The 20,709-nt window shown below is 36.9% G+C and overlaps 1 protein-coding gene across 1 annotated transcript in view; it reads right to left on the bottom strand.

Moving 5' to 3' along the window:
• Positions 1-5,463: 5,463 nt before the first annotated feature.
• Positions 5,464-20,709, bottom strand: part of SPCS2 (signal peptidase complex subunit 2 homolog (S. cerevisiae)) — a 30,384-nt gene continuing 15,138 nt past the window's right edge. Inside the window, exons 2-5 of the mRNA XM_006885582.1 lie at positions 14,248-14,331; positions 12,282-12,442; positions 10,820-10,954; positions 5,464-5,663 (exon numbers count right to left, since the gene is read on the bottom strand). Of these exons, the coding sequence (XP_006885644.1) occupies positions 5,477-5,663; positions 10,820-10,954; positions 12,282-12,442; positions 14,248-14,331 (567 nt within the window). The 3' untranslated portion in view covers positions 5,464-5,476. The remainder of the gene's footprint in view (positions 5,664-10,819; positions 10,955-12,281; positions 12,443-14,247; positions 14,332-20,709) is intronic.

Genomic DNA, 20,709 nt, shown 5'->3' with positions numbered 1-20,709 from the left:
GTGCAACAATGAATGAGTGGAAGCCCAAAATCTCTGTAAATGTTTATGAAAATTAATAAAATATAATTATAGAAAAAAAAAAGAAAAAAAAACCAACATAGGCTTGTATATTGTTTGGCTGAGTTGAGAATTTTGTTCCAGGTTTAAAGGGTATGGAAAGCCTAGGAATTCTATGAGTCAGCTTTTTAAAAAGTTTTTGAGTTTTGTCACACTTTCCTCCACTCTTTCTAGGATTTTCTTCTACTGATTCCTTTTAGAGTTGTCCATCTAATTTTTCTGGTCTCAGGATTATGAAGCTGAGGTTCAAAGTGGTCTATTGCTTCTTGACCGTTTGTGTATGTATATCCTCATTTATCCCTCCTCTTCTTTGTTCCAGACAGGGAGAGACAAACAGTTAAATCCTAGATGGCTGAGTATAGGCTTTTTTTTTAAATAAATTTATTTTATACTGGTTTACTTACAAAAGTTCGTATACATTGTTTTTCACACAGGATCTTTCACATTTCCTTTACCCACCACTCCCTCTACCCATCAAATCCTATGATTACCCGCGCATAGGCTCTTAAGAGCCGTCATTACTTAACAAAGTAGGATGCAGAACAGTGTCTTTGTGAATTATAGTATGCCAAGTAAGCTTGATGTCTCTCAAGACTATGATCCAAACATCCTGGAACTGGCATCTCATTTCCACAGGTTGTTTGGATATAATTAAGGTTACAAAGCACTGCTTCCCATTTGTTCTGCTATATATGGAGCTCAGGTAGCTCTGTGGGAAAGAACTGAACTACCAACCCAAAGGTAGTCTGAATCCCTCAGTTGCTCTTCACAGGATGGGCAACCCACTTGAGAGTCATACATGGGTCGGTTCTGACTCGACAGCACACATTTACAGAATAGACCAATATGCATGCACTGAAATGCACTAAATACTATCTGCCTAAACTATGTCTGGTCATGGGTGCAGTCCTTTTTATCCAGCCCATATCTGTTCATCTTGCCTATCTGATGTTGACTGTATCTGGAAGTATCTTTTGTATTATCTTTTTTCCCCCTCCCTTCCTTTTGAGAGAGTTCTGGTGGCTTATTGATAAGGAACTGTCCTGCCAATGCAAAAGTATGCAGTTTGAATCCACCAGCTGCTGCATGAGAGAAAGATGGGTAGTCTCCTCTGTCATTTACTGCCTCTGAAAATCCACTGGTCAGCTATGGTTCAGTTCCAACTCAATACATAATTTTCCTTTCTTTAGTGATAATGTGCCTTTTCCTTCCTCCATATTGTGGATCAATTATCAATGCTTCTAACAGCATGATTCTCATTGTAGGAATAATTACCTGTAAGATGTCCTAGGTGCTCTTACATACTACAGGTAGCTTCACTTTGTAGCAAATTCTGCAGTCATCTGAGGGCTATAGGACCTGGTGATGAAACACTATTAAATTTATTTAGGATCATCCCTAAGGTACAAGTTACCAGGAGAGTCAAGTCAATGCTTTTCACCAAGTACCATTTGGGGACACATAAAACATCCCTTAAAAAAATAAAAGTAGTTCATAATTGTTAGGGTTTCCCAGAACAACCTTGTGTACAGTGTCCCTAATGTGGTTTCCCAGGCCTTAAGAGTTCTCAGTAGTAGACAACTTCTTGCTTTTGGAAACACCAGCTGAGAGTAGTCTCAAAGTATCTGTACCTCCCTTAAATAACTAAGCCACGATCTGTGGCAATGTGGGTGAAGATTTATCTGAAAGTATCAGTAACAATTTTGTTAGAGGAGCCAGGGGTATGTCTTCTGTTCCTGGTAAGACTTCTCAATAAAGTTAAGGGGAATAGCTATTAACTATAGTCAGAGCCATCAGGCAGAGGATGGCAAGCAGTTATTTAAATGTAAGTTGTTTAAAACAGTTTGGAAGTGTCACAACATGGGATTTTCTTCTTTCCATTCATAATCTAGAACCATATCAATCCAATGAAAGAATCCAGGTGGCCAAATGAGAATCAAATAGATCCTTTTTTTTTTTTTGCTATGTTTCCATGGAGAGAGTGTAGCAGTATCATCACAATGCTATTAAGGTGAAAGACTTACCATCTTAGTAATTGTCAGAGCTGAATAATGATTTTTCAAAATAAATTTATAAGCTTCATACTACACACCTTTCATTCTGATCTTTAGTTCTTCTTGTTAGATGCCATAGAGTCAAGTATGACATATAGCGACCCTATGAACAAGACATCTGAACCCTGTCCTCTCCAGTGCCATCCTCTATCTCCAACACACCTGAACCCACTGCTGCAAGTCACTATATCAATTCATCTCACTGAGGGTCTAGCTCTATTTTGCTGACCCTCCCTCCACCTTTCCAAGCATGATGCCCCTCTTCAAGGAAAATCCTTTCTTAGGAACATGTCCAAAGTATGAGAGATAGAGCTGCTAAAAAATCTGGTTAACCTGAACCAAAATAGGACTGTTACGATGGAGCTGTAAGACTTTCACGGCTCAGACATTTCATTTCAACAAGCTAGAAAAGTTGCTGTCTTATCTCTGCAAGAGTTTGTCATTTCCAGGTTTAAATCCCACTTCTACTAGTAGCTATGAAACAAATTATTCTACTTTTTGTACCTCAGTTCTCAGTTTCCTGGTAAGAGACTGTTATATTAATAGATTGATTCCTGTCAAGTACTTGGAACATTACCTGATACAAAGCACTAAGAGTTATCACTAGAAAGCTGGAAATTTCTGAGCCAAAGGTAGGTTCAAAGAGCCCACTACCAGTAAAATAGCCTAGGAACAAAAGGAACCCACAGTAGTCAGACTGTTAAAGCTTATTGCTCTGTTCCTTCCATTAACAATACTATGACTCAATTTTACACATCTTCTTTCTTTTTATTGAAAAAAAAATTTGTTTTAAAAAATGGCAGGTAATAAAGGGCATAAACAAACAGGAATATACTAATGGTTGACATATACAATATAAAGCTAAAAATGCCACCAGCTTCTTTAATTAAGAGCACATATGTAACAGGCATAAGGTTTGCTTTAAACAAATTGAAAAACAGGTTTTTTTGGTAAGTATCCCCAAGTCAAATATACACCCACAAAAAATGGTGTAAGAAGGAATGCTGTCACACACAAGAAGTAGTATCCTGAATTCCTAACTGGAACAGCTGCTGTCACAGGAATTAACACAGGAAAGTCAATTCAAGGTTAACAACTGAAAAAACGGATTCTTCCTCATCATCTGATATACTTATATACTTATTATATAATGTCTGTATCCCATTACTGAGAGTGTAAACTCCTTGAAAGCAAAAACTTGCGTGTATCCCCTGAATTTAGGTTAGGGTTTGGCACATGGTACATGCTCAAGAATTATTTGTCAAATAAATGGATGGCTATTTCGAAAGCAAGAAGCATATAATACAGGCTTATAAAGCACAGGCATAAAAAGAACAGGGACATGTCCACTTGGGAAAAGTAGACAATGGCACAAACAACTGAGACCAAAGAAAAGAAACAAAACAGCCAGATAAAGAAGTAGGAAAATAATTTTAAGTGAAGAGTTAAAGAAAAGTCAATGTGATAATGATGTAAATCAGGCTCTGATTTACTAACCTAAGACTATGACAGAAAAGAAATAGGATGTTATTTTAAACACCGGTAATCTGATGTGAAAGCAAACAGTCCAAAGTTTTGAGCTCGTCTAACAGGATATATATAATGTTTTTCATAGGGTGAGAGACTGAGGAAACAGAGTTTATAAAAAATAATAAATTCCATTTGAATTTAAAGTATCTGGGCAGTATTAAGATCAGGATGCCAGTATACAGCTAGAAAAAAAGATCTGAAGCTTAGAGTGAATGAAACCACTTAAAGAAAACATACCAAATCAAAACTGGCACCAAAGGGATTACAAGTCTCCATTCCCAATCTGGATATAGAGCAAAACAAACCTGCTGATTTCAAACTGACAGATTCATTGTCATCCCGTTACAGAGAAGAACTGGTTCACTGGGTTCTCTTGGCTGTGATCACTGTGGCAGAGCCTTGGGGACACAATGGTTAAGCATTAGGCTGCTAACCAAAAAGTCAGATTCAAACACACCAACCACTCTGCAGGGGGAAGATGTGGCCTCCGCCTTCAGTAGTTACAGTCTTAAAAACTCCAAGGAGTAGCTCCACCTTGTCCAACCAGGGTCAGCCGGAGCTGGAACTGACTCAACTGCACAGAACAACAAGCTTCAAAGGAGATCACTACATCTTTTATCTGTAATATCACTGGGTAAATTAAACAAGCAACCTTTTAATCTGACAAGAATCCTCTGGAGTCTGGAAAGGCAGCAGCTCATGAAATAAATGAATGCTGGTTCCTTCATCACCAAATTTTAGGAGTTACAATATTGTTCACTACAGCCTGTGTCAAATCCCTGACTTCTTGTACCTGAGCTGTCAAACATTCATGTTACCTGCTTGGATCATTTGAGTATTTGTGTTTATTACCTCTGAGCTAAAGGGCTAATAGCTAAGAAGACAGTATGAGAGACTGAGGAAGAATAATCATGTAGGAGGGAGGAAAGTAGGAGAGAGAGAGAGAAGTCAGAAAAAGAAAAGGGATATTGATAGTCTGTTCACGGTTCTTAAGTTATTATTATTTGGTTACTATCATTGCTATTAATTTCACTTCAAAATGTAGACATATACACTGAGTTTAATAGACTATGCACACATAAGTGCATGCACATAGGCATGCAAAGATATTAAGCCAAAGCTGAAGTCTCACTAGAAATGAAATTTTGGACAGAAGGTGTCAGAACCAGGCTCTCTCATATCTGTCAAGACTCCAGAGCCTTAACTCTCACTTCTCTGCAAAGAGAAATGTACATACACACATGCACAAATGCTCATTTCAAGTAAAACATTCACAAACTTTCATTAACCTCCTCTGTGAAACAACAGTTTAATCTTTAATATTTCTGTTTATAAATAGTTTCAGAGTCTCTCCTTCTCAATATGTTAAACTTTCTTCCAAGAGAGATAAAAAAATTTAAAAATCAGTTTTGGTTCTCAGAGCTGTCAAATGTGTTAAGATTTCCTACACACACAGTTCTATCATCTATTAGTAGTTTTAATGCAAAAACAAAACACAGATTCTTCAAATGTTACATGGCACAAAGATATATTACATAAAAAACTGCCAGGTATAAAGGAAGTAGCATGTATGGTTTTGGCAAACACACTTCTTCAGGAGAACAAATTAAAACACTGCAATCAGCAGATCAAGAAAGTACAAGACAGCAGAGCTACAACTTCTCATATCTGTGCTAGAAAATTCTATTTATCCAGGACTGATTAGAACTTCAGGAAAACCGGGGGCATTTGGTTTTTAAAAAACAATTAACTCATTTTAAGTTCTCTTCCCACTCCCCCACCCCCCTCTGTAATTTAGTATGATCCAGTAGAAAGACAGCTGCTTTTAAAACTGGCTATTTTATTTTTCTTTCTGTAGCAAGACTGTCATGGAGCCTGGATATTTCAGGCTCATATGCATCCATGACCAGTGTCCCACTGTGGTCAAAGAACTTAGCAATGGATTTGGTGAACTCAGCCTCTCGCTGCTGCTTCGTTCTCCCACTGATGAAGGTCAGCTTCAGAGTGTATTTGTCATCAAACCTAAGCATTGAGGCAAAGATAACAAATTAAAAACCAAACACAGACAGGAATTCAACCAGCAACAGCACAGTAAGAAATCAGCTAAGCCAGGTACTGGTGACATGGAGAACACATAGATATACAATTCTAACAACCCCAGGGGTACTACTCTGCCTTCAAGAAACTAATTCAGACTCCGGAGAGTTAACAGGTCTTCCCTGATAGAATTAATATGTCCCTCCTTTACCTGGTCATACATTATTAAGTCATATGAACCATCTTCCCTCACCTCTGGACTTTGCTCTCCTCTTTGACTAGCTCTCATCTGTCAATAATACACTTGAGCATAAACTTTTCTGGGAGAGTCTTTCTAAACCCTACCAGTATGGATCAGATGTCCCTCTTTTGTCTTCTACACACCATCAATTAATACTCAATTTAAATACTGAATGCCAATCATATGCCAGGACAAATGATATGCCCTAATACTATCAAGGTCGTTATCTTTATGAATAAAGCTACCTATATTGAAAAGATGGTTGTACATTTGTATTCTTTACTAGAGTGAACGTCTCTTTAAGTGCAAGAGCCTTTAGCTTTATTTTCCTTTCCAACTTCACATGGTAGGCAATCAAATTTTTATAAATGAATAAAAGACGCTTGCTCTCAACAATAGTACTCTATTCTTATTCTAGGTGTTTAGTCCTTGCACACTACATGCCAATCATTTTACCAGATGATCACCGATTTATTTAACTAACTGTACTATTAGGTGCCTCTAGGTCTTTACTATCTCTACCAGTTCAAGAGTTTAATGACAACCCCCTTCTGGCAAGCCAACAATCTCCTTTACTTTCAACCTGTCTCAATCATTGAACTTAACTGGTATTACTTTTAGGCCCAGTATGGCAGGTGCTTGGAAAAAAACAACACCAGAAGATACAAGGCATTTTAGGAAGTAGGTGTGTCAGAGACAGTGAGACTGGCTCAAGACAGGGCAGGCTTCAGAGCTGAAATCGGGTCACTGGCATACAACATCATTCCCTAATACAACAAATATTTATTAGCCCTACTCATATGTGATCATAATAGACAAATTTCTGCCTTTTAGACATTCATTTTAGTGTGCGAAGGACAGACAATGAGATTGCTGGACAGAAAAGGTTTCACAGCAAAGCAGATGTCCTCAAGTTGTTCCTATAGGGAACAAGCCATACAGATAATAATAAGAAATACCATCAAGTGCAAAGGCTCTGAACTAAGAACAAGCCAGAATGTCTGACTGAAGTCCAGAAAGGTGTGATTGTGGACAGAACAGAGTGGGAAAGGATGAGAGCTAGAGAGGACAAGGTTTCTGCATGTATGTGTGAAGTACAGAGAACAGACACATAAGGACTTCTAAGCTGTCCTTAGGATTTGGGCTTACTTTTCTGAGAGAGAACTCTGTGGATAAGTCTGAGCTATCTGCCTTAGGCTTTAAAAGAATCAATCTGCTTCCTGTGTTTGAAATAGACTATGGGTGGTGGAGCAGCTGAGAGGTCCATCAGGACATTACTGAGTAACCCGAGATGGAGGTAGGAGTGAAGATGGTTATGTAGAGATTTGAGATGCATATTTATGTTCATAGTAGAAGTCTAGAATGAAAACACATATTTAGAAATCTTAAAGATTTGAAAGTCAAAATTTAAGGTCGTGAAAATCTAGACCGGGTGATATCAAACTTAGAGGAAGTCAAGAACCACAAATGAGTCTGAGGAATAGATATCAAAAGAAAATCCTAGATTCTTGTTTTAAAATGAAGTGTTACAGAGAATAATGAACAATGTCAAATACTGCTTATAGGTCAAGAGCAGGAGACAAATGAAGACAGGGTAGATTAAAGATATAATGGAAGAGAAAGAGGATAAGAAATGAAAGGCTGTATGAAGAAAATAAGAACCAGGGGGAGGGGTGGGCAGCAAGGAAAATGCAACAATGAATGTATGGAAATCCAAAATCTCTGTAAACGTTCATTAAAATTAATTAAAAAAAAATAAAAAAAGAATCCCAAGTTAAAAAAAAAAAACAACACACCTTATTTTTAAGCCGGAAGAATTATAGTATGTTTGTACTGCCCAAAGGAGTAATCCAGCAGAGATAGGAAACATCAAATAAGCAGGAAAGGATAGATAATGGTAATGATAAACGGATGGTAGGATTTAGGTAGAACTTAAAGAACACTGACTTAAGTAGGGGAGTAAAAATGAAATATTTCTATCTTCTCAGTAACAGAAGAAGCAGCAAGGTCACCAGCCCAAAGTCAAGATAAGGAAAGAAGATAACAATTTAAGGACATAGGAGAAAGTATGACAAGGTATGACTGGGAAGAGAGGCAATGAAAATGTAGTAGGCCCAAGGATTACAGAAACCATGAGAGCTGAAGAACTGCTGAGATAAGAAATCTTGGGTGTATATGGTTGGTAGGCTTCCTAGAAGTGACAAATATTTAATGCAGAGAGTATATGTATGTGTGTATATATATATAAAAATATATAGTCACTAGGAATTTGGAGAATTTAATGAATACCAAACTCCATCTTATTGCTAAAGTAGGAATATGTATAGGTCCTTTTTAAAGAGATACTGATAAACTGGAGGGGTTACTGGAGGACAGAGGTTAAAAGATTTCATATGCTGAAGAATTCTGGACAATAAGCTGAATGTGCTGGGTAATAAATGAATTGAAAACTTTTAAAGGGAGACTCATAGTTTGTGATAAAGAAGTTTACAGGTGGCAGCTAGTAAAGTCAGAAAGCTTTCATTAATATTTTTCTATCACATGGTCTGGGAACAATGGAACATTTGACTTAGCCACTATTAAATTACTAAGTCACTGTTTCGTGGGGGGAAATACCCCCACAGGCTTCAATAATATGGCAGCTAATATAAAAAAACCAAAACAAAAAAATACTAGAGAAGCTTAATTCCAGAAAATAAATTTTGACTCTGTTACATATAAATGAAAATACATTGGTCAAATGAAAAGAAAAATCAAAATACTGCTAGGATTTAGAATTCTGAAACTGTTTTGTTGGCTTACTGGAATGCAAGGTATTACTGACCAATGTGCCAAAGGACCACTGAGGCTAAAGAGCAGCTGAGAGAGAAGACACAGCAACAACATCTGAATAAATATCAATAAATAAATGTCTTCCTCTATAGAGGCATCTTTGTAAGTGTGAAATGAGATAGCCTATTTGATACTGATGTTAAAACTACCTTAATGTGTGTGAATATTTTTATGTATAATCTGTGAGTCTACTACAGGTTAGGAACTCATGTATTTTCAGGCAAGTAACTAAAAGCATGGGTTAATGAAATTATTTGGGCTTTTATTCTTCTCTGAAGATTAGGTTGCTCTAGAGTTTACATGAGAATACAATAGGCATAATAGTGCCAAATAGTAAGTAATCAATAAATGTTAGCCATTTTTATAGGTCTTCACAATTACTTGCTATGCATTAGAGAGCTGGACAATGACTATGGATGGCAGAAAAAGAATTGATGTCTTTTGAATTGTGGTGCTGGAGAACAGTCTTGAACATATCAACCACCAAGAAAACAAACAGGTCTATCTTAGAGAGGGTAAGATCAAGTTTCTACTTGGAGGCTAGGATTCTGTAGCTTTGTCTCACATACACTGGGCACATGGCCAGGAGGAACCGATCCTTGGAGGAGGACATCATGCTCAGATGAGTGGACAGCACAGAAGAGGAAGACCCAGGATGAGATGGATTGATGATACAGTAACTGGGGCAATGGGAGTTGGTGTGTGAGAATCAGTGACACTGGCACCAGATAGGGCAGGCTTTAGAGTTGTACCTAGGGTCGCTATGAGTCACAGGTGTCTCGATGGTACATAACAACAAAATTTTTTCTAACTGGGGCCTTACTTTCCCACTGGGAAAATCTGTCAAATACCTCCGTAAAGTACAAGGATATCCAATTAAAGAATAAGGTACACCTGATCCAAGCCATGGTATTCTTTAATTGCTTCTTATGCATCTCAAAGTTGGACAGTGAATAAGAAAGAACAAAGAAGTAGTTATGCCTTTGAATTGTGTTTGAGTAGAATATCCAAATTTCCAAAAGAACAAACAAATCTGTCTTGGAAGAAGTGCAAACATGGTGCTCCTTAGAGGCAAAGATGAAGAAATTTTGTCTCACATACTTTAGGCATTTTATCAGGAGGGACCAGCATGTGAAAAAGGATATACTAGGCAAGCTAGAAAGCCAGTGAAAGAGAGGATGACCCCAAGGACATGGACTGACATAGTGACTGTTAGAAAAGACTCAAACATGGCAAGGTCACTCTAAATTGCGGTTATATAACTACAACAACTACTTTTCCAAAAAAACTCTAGAAGAAACTTAAAGCTCAATTAGTTTACACGTCTTACCGAAGGTCACAGCTAGAAAGAGACAGAGCTAGATTCTGATGCCAGCTCTGGGTGCCTAACAAGATCTTACATACTGACTGCACAATGTTATACCCGATGCTGGCCAGAAATAGACTCTGAACTGTGCTTCTGTAAGATGCCTAGCCTAATGTAGATTCTTAATTGAATTCAGAGTAAGGTGTCTGTCTGTCTGTCTCTCTCTCTCTCTCACACACACACACACACACACACACACACACACACACACAGAGCTAATGGGTTTTCACAAAGATAAATGACCTCACACTTTTGTTCTTATAGTTCTGTGTTCTAAACGGCTGAGTTAATTACAACATGGGGGGGGGGGGTGAGAGATTATTCTTCATTAGTCCACCAAAGTGTTTCTCTCATAGTTCATCCTAAGACCATATCTGTTATAATGCAATCTCAGAACACTAGGAAAAAAAACTTTGACATTACTTATATTACTTTCATTTTATGACTAATACTCTAATCTTCAAAGTATCATCTTTTTGGTACATAATATGTCTACATTAAGTATCTCTTTCACACATACATACTTACTGCACGTGCAGTCTTAAAAGTTTGTGTTCTCTATTCCCCCAGCCCTCAAATCCACAAAACTGATAAAAATGTGATTTTTGCATATAAATAACAGACAACAACAGTCTGCTGCTGCTACAACACTCCAGGGAAAATGCAACACAAAAATGTAATCATTTGTGAGAATAGTCATACCTTTTGAGACTAGAAGACAGTTGCCAAATATCATCAGGGTCCATTCCTGTAGGATCTTTCCTGTGGGCTACAAGAAAGATACTCTTCTCCTTGTATGAGGTATAAATGGTCAGGATCCCCATCATCACAAAATAGGTTCAAATAAAGTTAAGGGTAAAACATACAAATATAAACACAAAAGAGATAGACCACAAACTGGCAAACATGAGTTACAGAAACTTTCATGGCAGTCTTACAGAACAGTTTTGTCATGCAGGCAAAAGCACTGAAAATTTAGTTCTTTCACACATGTTTAAGTACCAAGAGAAGTGAGGTTCCCTCTGGAAGCTTATTCTCAATCTCTTTTACTCACTCACACATAGAAAATCAAGGGTATAAACTAGTTCTCATAAGCAACATTCAAGAACAGCATGTTTAAGCTCTTGTTATCTCATTTATCAAGACTGTTAGAACTATGCTTGTATCTCCATGAAAGAGAAAACTAATCACTATGGGCTTGATCATGGTTAACAATTTCAAATTATTAAAAGAAAACAAAAAATTCTTTTTAAAAATATTTACTAAAACAAAAAGTGGCTTTTAGTTTACTGTATGAATAACTACCTACCTTCTAAATGAATACGTGCAAGCTTATTATCATATTCTGGTTTTCAAATATATTAACAGCTAGTGTATCTGAGTACCTACTATGTGCCAATTTTGGGTATATTACATTATTTTAAAATAAAAGAGAAAGGCAAGAAAGCATTGTGCAAAGTTTATGGGGCGTGGAGTGAGGCAGTCCTAAATTTTTATCTCAACTTTTAATCAGTGTAGCCATAACAAAATTACTAACCTTCCTCAAATCTTAGTATCCTCACTTCTACTTTCACAGATTCTTAAATGGATTCAGTAAGGAACACAAAAGAAAAAAGCTAATGGCTTTTTATGAAAATTCTTTTTAGAACTTCATGAGGTTAAGATGATACGCATAGTGTATAAAAGATTTTCATAATGGTAATTATTCCTAGTATATAAAATGTTGATACGCTTATAAAAAGAACAAGATCTTCTCTTGCTTTCTTCAAAAAAATTACTAACATCAAATTGGTTCTCTTATGAAGCCTATGTTTGTAATAATGTTGCCATTATTGGAAATCTTTTGAAACAATTATGAAACAATTTTTACCACTGAAATTATTTATCTGATCACTGAAGAGTTAGGGTCATTTATAATTCTAGAAATATAATTTGGGATTAATATTATTTATATTATTTTTGATCAGTACTTTACTTTTCCCCTTAGTAACCTACTTGGTAGAGGGTTTGCTGATTGTTTTTAAAGGTAAATCCCCAAGCTAGAGATTTTATAACTATTTCAGGCAGTAGTAGGTTGTGTTTTGTAAAAAAGCAGGGAAGAGTGTTGATGGAGATTTTAAGAAACAGTCATCAGAATACACACCTGGCAATAAAGAAAGGATATGATATGACACACAAAGCCAAAACAGGCTTTGACTCTGGAAAGGGGTGCATATAATCCCAAATCAAAGCCACTATGGCAAAGAGACAGGAGATTGTACAGATAGTGAGGCGACCATCAATAAGTCCAAAATTCTCCACATACTTGTACTTTTCCAGAAGTACCTAGTGAGGGAGAAAGGAACCAAGTTAACAAGATGCTTTTTTCCTAGTATCTGCTTTTATTCTTAATTTCTATGATAAAAATTATATTAAGAATTGTATAATGTACCAAGTAGTTGTTGCCAACAGATTTTACTATTCAAAGCAAACAAAATTCAAGCCACTTGTGTTGTTGTTGCTAGGTGCTATCAAGTCAACTATAACTCATAGTAATCCTATGAGCAACAACACATCTGAGTCCTGCACCATCCTTTGCCATCCTCATCAATTAGTATGTAGTGTCCATTGTTACAATGTGCAAATCCATCTTGTTGAGGGTCTTCCTCTCTTGCTCTGGCCCTCCACCTTTGCCAGTATGATGTATTTTTCCAAGGACTTGCTACTCCTGACAACATTTCAAAGTATTTGAGACAAAATTTCACCATCCTTCGCTCTAAGGAGCACTCTGGTTGCACTTCCTCCAAGGCAGACTTGTTTATTCTTCTGGCAGTCTATGGGATATTCAGTACTCTTCTCCAACACCACATTTCAAAGGCATAAATTGTTTTCCCATCATCCTTATTCACTATCCAACTTTCAGATGATGTTGTTATGTGCCATTGAGTTGCTTGGACTCATAGTAACTCTATGTACAAGAGCCCTAAATGCCGTTCTAGACTGTGCCAACCTCCCCATCTCAAACACACTCATTCCCACCACTCCACTCACAGAATCGATCCATCTCATCGAGGGTCTTCCTCTCCTGCACCATCCCTCCACTCTCCCAAACATGATGTCCCTCTCCAAGGACCAGTCCCTCCTTGCAACATGCCCAAAGTATGTCAGATGAAGCCTCAGAATCCTTCACTCCAAGGAGCATTCTGGCCTCACCCTTTCCAGGATAAACCTGTTTGTTCTCCTAGATGTACAGCAAGAAATTAAAAAAACCATGGTTTGAATCAGGTGCACCATAGTCCTCAAACTGACAGCACTGCTCCTTAGAACTCTGGAGAGCTCCTTGACAGCAGATTTTCCCAGTGCAGTATGTCTTGATTTCTTGACTATTGCTTCAAAGGGTACTGGCTGTGATTCAAATAAGGTGAAACTATTGACAACTTCAATCTTTTCTCTATCATAATACTGCCTATTAGCCCAGTAGTGAGGATTTTTGTTTTCTTGATGTTGAGATGTAATCACATGGAAAGCTTTTATCTATGATCTTCTGTAGCCAAGTTGTTCAAGTTCTCTCCACTTTGGTTAGGCAGCTGCTAACACAGGTTATTGCTCAGTCTTCCTTTCATCCGGATGCCAAATTAATCTTCATATAATCTAGCTTCTTCAGTGATTTGCTCACCATGAAGAATGAATAGGTATGGAGAAAGGATATAACCATGATGCACACATTTCCTGATTTTAAATAATGCAATGTTTATAAACTATTCATAAGGGATCTCAAAAAAAGCTCAACTCCTCACATGCCATTTATTGAAAATCCTTAATTTTTCACTTTGTGTGCAGCTGAAATTTTCTTTCCCCTTCCTAAGTGAGAAGATAACCAAATAAAAATTAATAACTAAGCTTCTATTAACCTCTTCCGCTCTAAGATAATCAGTTGCAAAAAGAATGCGTTATTAGCTTTCTAGAATTCATGAATTTGAAAAAGGTAATATTTATACTTTAACACATTTTTCTCTACTTACACTTTTAATATTTTAAATATCATTTTCTGGCTCTATTTTTAACACTGTAAAACTAAGGTTATCTCAAAAGATTCTCCAGTTGTGCCATCAGTTCTACACATATTCAGAGACCCTTTATAATAGGAGTACCTTTTTGGCAGAGTCATCCAAAGAATTTTTTACAGCTGATCCGTCCCACTTGTCAATTTTTACAGGCTTATCATCAATCTTCCACTGTAAAACAATAAAAAAGTTGTACATCTCAAGATTTAGTATTTTCTTGAAAGCCAATTGAGCTACTTCCTTAAGAGCATTCTTAAGTTGAAGATCTGAAAGACAAAACACTTAAAAAAAAAAAATAAAGTTAATCTGACAGCATTTTTTGCGACTAACCAATAACCCACTCATTGTTCTTGAGTTGGAACCACCTGGTTTTATCTGCCAGAGAGGTACCATCTTCGAGTTAGCAGGGCAACTCCCTACAGTGCATACCATCAGAGATCCTTTATAAGCAGAACAGGGTACTATGAAAAAAAAATCTAATAAACTTGCCTTTTACAGATCTCAATGCCCAATCCTTGCATTTTTTATTACATTATAAAAATTATAAACCAAGAAGCAACCCAAAATGTTTCTGGCTATGTTGTTATTGTTAGGTACAATCCAGTTAAGTATGACTCATAGTGACTCAATGAACAATAGATCTGAACCTTGTGCTATCCTGTGCATCATGTGTGACACTCTTGAGCCCACTGCTACAGTCACTACATCAATTCATCTCCTTGAGGTTATGTTTCTCTTTCACTGATCCTCCACCTTTGCAAGCATGATGTCCTTTTCCTCCTAGCAACATGGTCAAAGCATGTGAGAGGAAACTTGCTTCCAAGGAGGACCCTGGTTTCACCTTCTTCAAGACATGTCAGTTTGTTCTTCTGTGAGTCCATGGGGTATTCAGCACTCTTCTCCAACACCACAAATCAAAAGCATCAATTCTTTTCCTGTTATCTTTATTCACTGTCCAGCTCTCAGATGTACAGCATGTGACTGAAAAGATTATGGCCTGAATCAGGAGCACTTTAGTTTTTAGATTGACATCACTGCTCTTTAAGACTTTGGAGAGGTCTCTAACAGCAGACTTCCCCAATGTTGTCTTCAGGTCTGACTTCTGGTACCCATGGTGTTGAGTGTGGATCCAAGCAAGATTAAATCGCTAACACAGTATTCTCTCCATCTATCATGGTCATCTATCATGATGCTATCCTATTAGCCCAACAATGAAGATCTTTGTTTTCTTTATGTTGAGATGTAATTCATATTTGAAGTTTTCAGTCCTTTTCAGCAAGCAAAGTTGTGTAATATTCATAACACAGGATGTCAATTGAGTCTTCCTCCAATCCTGGTGGCACACTCTAATTCATAAAGTCTAGCTTCTCTAATGATTTGCTCAGCATACAGATTGAACTGGTATGAAGAAAGGATACAGCCCTGATACACACCTTCCCTGATTTCAAACCCTGTTGTATTTCCTTGCTCTGTTCGAACAACAGCTTCTTTGTCTAGGTATAGGTTTTGTATAAGCATAATTAAGTGCTTTGGAAATCCCATTCTTCACAGTATTTATTAACCATAGTTTGTTATGATCCATAGAGTCAAATATCTTTAAATAGTCAATAAAACAAAAACAGACATTCTTCTGGTATTCTCATCTGGCTTTAGAATGGACTATTTAACTAGAAAAGAATCTCCTCTCTTTCTAATTGATATAAGCTCAGAGATAAATGCATACAAGAAATAAGGAAATGGATAAGCCTCTGAAAAAAGATAATTCAATAGATTTAGAAGCCCTGGTAGAACAGTACATTACATGTTGGGCTTTTAACCAAGAAGTCAGCAGTTCAAATCCACCAGTCACTCTGTAGAAGATAAGCAATCTCCTTTTATAAAGATGTACAACCTTGGAAATCTGATGGCAGGTCAAGTTGTGTTGGAATCTATTCAATGGTAGTTTTTCTGGTTTTATGATTCCTTATGCTATTATTCACACACACAAGACACACAGACACACATAGACAGACAGACAGACAGACAGACACACACACACACACACAGAGGGTTGAGGGGTGTGTGGAGAAAGGGAGGGGGAGAGGGGAAAGTTGGTAAATTTTTCTGAGGGAAAAAAACCCCTGTGAAGTAAAAGTGTCATAGTTCAAATGATTAAAAGTTAATTGAGTCATGCCTGGACCCTCTCTCTGCAAGCCCCCCCTCCACTTTTGGTACCCTATTAAAACAAGAATTTTTCTCTCTTCCAAGTTTCCTTTCAAGGAGGGAAGATCTGTCCCTCTTAGATGTAACTTTCTAATAAACTGACCTTTACTTTTTATCTAAAAAAAAACCACAAACCAAACACAAGAATATTTGTTTTATGACAAGATTTTGCAAGTACTGATTATCACAGCCTGCTAACCTAAAAGTCAAACATAACACCTAATTTTAAAAATACAAATTGAACTAAGAATTAAATGAATCTTCTACCTCAACAATCAAACAACTCCTTATGCTTAGTCAAGCAAATCTCATTTTGATAACAGCATGCAAACTAAAGATGTAGTTTTGGTTTGAATCTGTAAGAGAATTTAAATTACTTGGGCAAAAAAGTCATTTAAATTTTCAGGCCAACCAATTATTAACTTTATGTAAAAAGTAAAGCGAGATCTAAGATAAACAAAACACTACTGAAAAATACTAAAGAAGTCTCAACATTTTCCAATTTTAAGACCTACCACATTGTAATGGCAGTCAAACAGCCTGGTACTAGTACAACAAATGCATAGACCAAAGAACTAAGAGCAGTGAACGTAGAAGTAAATGATCTTTGATAAACTGTCAAAATGCTTTAAGTGGGGACAAGACAGTCTCCTTAAACAGTGCTAGTAAAACTGGTTATCCATGCAGAAAAATAAAACAAGATCCATATTTAACACCATATACAAACACTAACTAAAGGTGGCTTAAAGATGTAAATGTAAAACCTAAATAAAAAGTTGGGGCTCTCATGTATGACATAAACAGACTCTAAAGCATTAGCATAAAATACATAGATAGGTATTTTCTAAAAATTAAACACATGTGAATCAAAAGATCTCCACATGAGGGAAAAACAGAACCTACAGACTGGGGAAAAATATTTGGCAACAATGCATATGGCAAGAGATTAATTGATAAAATTTATAAAAAACACAAGTAAAAACAAAGATAAATATCCAGTTAATAAATAAATAGAGGTTACAGTAAGACATTTTCTCAGAGATGGCAAACACACACATTAAGTTCATTAATTATTGTTGTTTTCAAGTGCCACCAAGTTGCTTGCAATTCATAGTGACTCTACTACAATAGCTCTGAACCCTGCTCTAACTTGAGCCAATTTCATTGTCTCCAATACACCTAATCCCATTACCCCAGTCACTGAGTCAATCCACATCATCCAGGGTCTTCCTCTCTTGTGCTGTCCCTCTCCAAGGACTGGTCCCTCCTGGCCATATGCCCAAAGTATGTGAGCTGGAGCTTCAAAATCCTTGCCTCAAGGAACAGCCTGACTTCATCATCTCTAGGACAGTCCTGTTTTATTCTCTTAGCAGTCCAGAGAATGTTCAATACTCTTCTCAAGCATCACAACTAATTCTAATGCAATGTACAAGTGGATATACAGGCAGACAGGCAAAATGAACAAAAAATGAGGTGAAAGAAATTATTTCCAAAACCAATCTTGAATTTGACAGATGGCATTCTAACATATTTTTTATGTGCTATAAACATTTCCATCTATATAGTAAAACAGAACAAAGTTATATAAACTCCTTATTCATAACCGAGAACCCTGAGGGAAATGAGCCCTTGGGCTTGGTGCCCCAGGACTGTAGTTTCATGGACATCAAGGTCAGTTTGCAGACAACGTTCTACACATTCTATTTTGGTGAGTAATGACTAGGGTCTTATATCTTGTTGAGAGAACATCTACTGTGCAACTACTGGTTTCTTCCTGCCCAGGACCAACAATAGGGAAGGAAACCAAAGAGACATATGGAAACAATTATTCCAAAGGGCTAATGGACCAGACAAACCTCAAACTTCATGACTGTGAGACCAGAAGTACATGTGCCTAGATTAGATACCAATTACTGACAGTTCTGAAAGGAATCATAATAGAGGATCCTAGGTAGAGTGAGATAGAAATGTGGAACAAGGGGAGCTCTGGTGGCCTAGTGGCAAGAAGCTGCACTGCAATCCCAGAGGTACATGGTTCGAATCCACCAGATGCTCTGCCGGAGAAGGAAGAGCAATATCCTCCTGTACCAGTCAGATCTGATTTGACGGTACACGCACACAAAATAATAATAAAAATAAAAAAAGAAATGTGGGAAAAAACTCAAAATCATAGAAATTACCAGACATACTGGTCTGATAAACTGGTAGAACTCCTGAGGCTGACAAACCTATTTGGTGAATAACACAGCCAGATATACTCAGTCCTTGAATAATCAACCACACAAGAGCAAAACAGCAGATATTTCTGAGATAAAGCTCAGAAGGTAGAAAGAGATAGAATGAATGGAAACAAGAGTCACATGGAGGAAGGGGGTTTTTGCTGTAATAATGTGGAGATTAGAATCAATGCCATAAAATAAAATGGCTGAATGGAAAACCAATTTGAGCTGAAAACTTTCCCTCACATCACACACACACAAAATTTTGGGGTCATTCCAAAATGAAAAACTGAACTCTCATAAGAAATGTAGCTACATATCACTGCCTGCAGAGCTTTACTGGAAAAATATATTGCCTCTACAATTCACAGAAGAAATCTTCTTGGCAAATTCCAGATATAAAATGCAGAAGCAGTGATTACAGTCTGTACTGAAATAGCTTGAGCTAGCTCTAACTCCACGGTCAGGTACCTAAACACTATCTTCAGTAAATGGGATAAGAACATTTCTAATGAATTACATGGGCTACAAGAGAGTTTGGAATTTAATTTCTAAGAGATGGGAGCATGATTCATTTTGTATGCATGAAAAGTCTTCACCCATTTCAGAGGAAATAGACAAACACTCCAATTTCTCCACATCCTTTCCAGTGTTTTCCCCACCTCACCTACTCAGCTGCTTCTTTCAGTTAGTATGTTTTCAAGTTCCATGCATATTATAGCATATAATTAATTCTCTTTAATAGCTAGTAATATGTCATTAAATGGATATTATCATGTATTATGTATAGATAAGTACTTCATTCCTTTTTATAGCTAATATTTCATTATATGGATATTATCATGCATCTGTTCATTAGGTAGACAACCAGTGGGTTGTTTCCACTTTTGGCTATTATGCATAATGCTGCTATTAATATACTGTAATGTGTTGCACCAACTTTTTGTTTGAATATGTTTTTAACCCTATGCAAGAAAAAGACCACTAATCTGGTAAAGATTACAGCCTAGAAAATCCTATGGGGCAATTTTACTTTGTGACAAGAGCTTGCTATGAGTTAGAATAAATTCAAAGGCAACTATCAACAACACAGACTAACGCTGAGAATCTTTTCTTGTGCTCATTGATTAACTGGTCAATCTTCTGGAGAAATATCTGTTCAAATTCTTGGCTTTCAAATTCTGTTTTATTGAGTTGCAAAAATTCTTTCTAGATATACTAGATACTAGACCAAGGAGCGCAAGTGGCTTAAAGTGCTAGTGGTAGAGTTACACTGCCAACCCAAAATTGCATGATTCAAATCTACCAACTGCTCTACAGGAGAAACATGGGCAATCCTGCACCATCCTCATCATTTCTGACATGCAAAGTACTACCTCTGAAAACCTGCTGAAGGGTCAGTTATGAGTCAGTTCTGACTCGATGGTACATAACAACAAAATACTAGACCACTATCAGAGTATTTATACATATTTGTTCCCATTCTTTGGACATCTTTTTCTAAAGTGTTCTTTTTTGGCAATTTTTAGAATGTTGATGAAATAAATAATAATTTGGTGTTTCATTAATATTAAAGGTTAATTTGCAAAAAGGGTTAAAAAGACAGGGTTGTTTCTTTAAACACCCACATATTCTCACTCTACAGTTAACACCAGAAAACAATTCATTTGCAATGTATCTCTTATTCCAGACTGTCATACACATAATGTCTAATCATACATTCCTTTCAGACAGTCCTTCCCCTCATCTGTTCCAATGCAGTGTTCATTATCTATCCATTTTCCCTATTCTCTCAACAGCCCCACGAGTCCTATTTTATAACAGTGGTGTCATGCAGTATTTGTCCTTTTGTGATTGAGATACTTCACTCAGTATAATGTCTTCCAGGCTCACCTATGTTGTGAAGTCTTTTAAAAATTCACTGTTTTTCCACACAGCCATATTTATTACAGCTTTGTTGTCAATAGCAAGGAGTTAGAAACAACCTAAGTGCCCATCAACAAATGAATGGATAGAGAAGCTGTGGTATACTCACACAATGGAATACTATGCTGCATTGAAAAACAAGGAACTCATGCAATATTATTCAAAATGGGTGACCCTCTGACAAAGGAGATTAATCAGAACT

This window comes from Elephantulus edwardii, unplaced genomic scaffold (genome assembly GCF_000299155.1).
Source record: "Elephantulus edwardii isolate Elephantulus edwardi_28Jun2011 unplaced genomic scaffold, EleEdw1.0 scaffold00044, whole genome shotgun sequence".
In the NCBI taxonomy this organism is placed as follows: Eukaryota; Metazoa; Chordata; class Mammalia; order Macroscelidea; family Macroscelididae; genus Elephantulus; species Elephantulus edwardii.
This window is presented reverse-complemented; position numbering and strand designations above follow the sequence as displayed.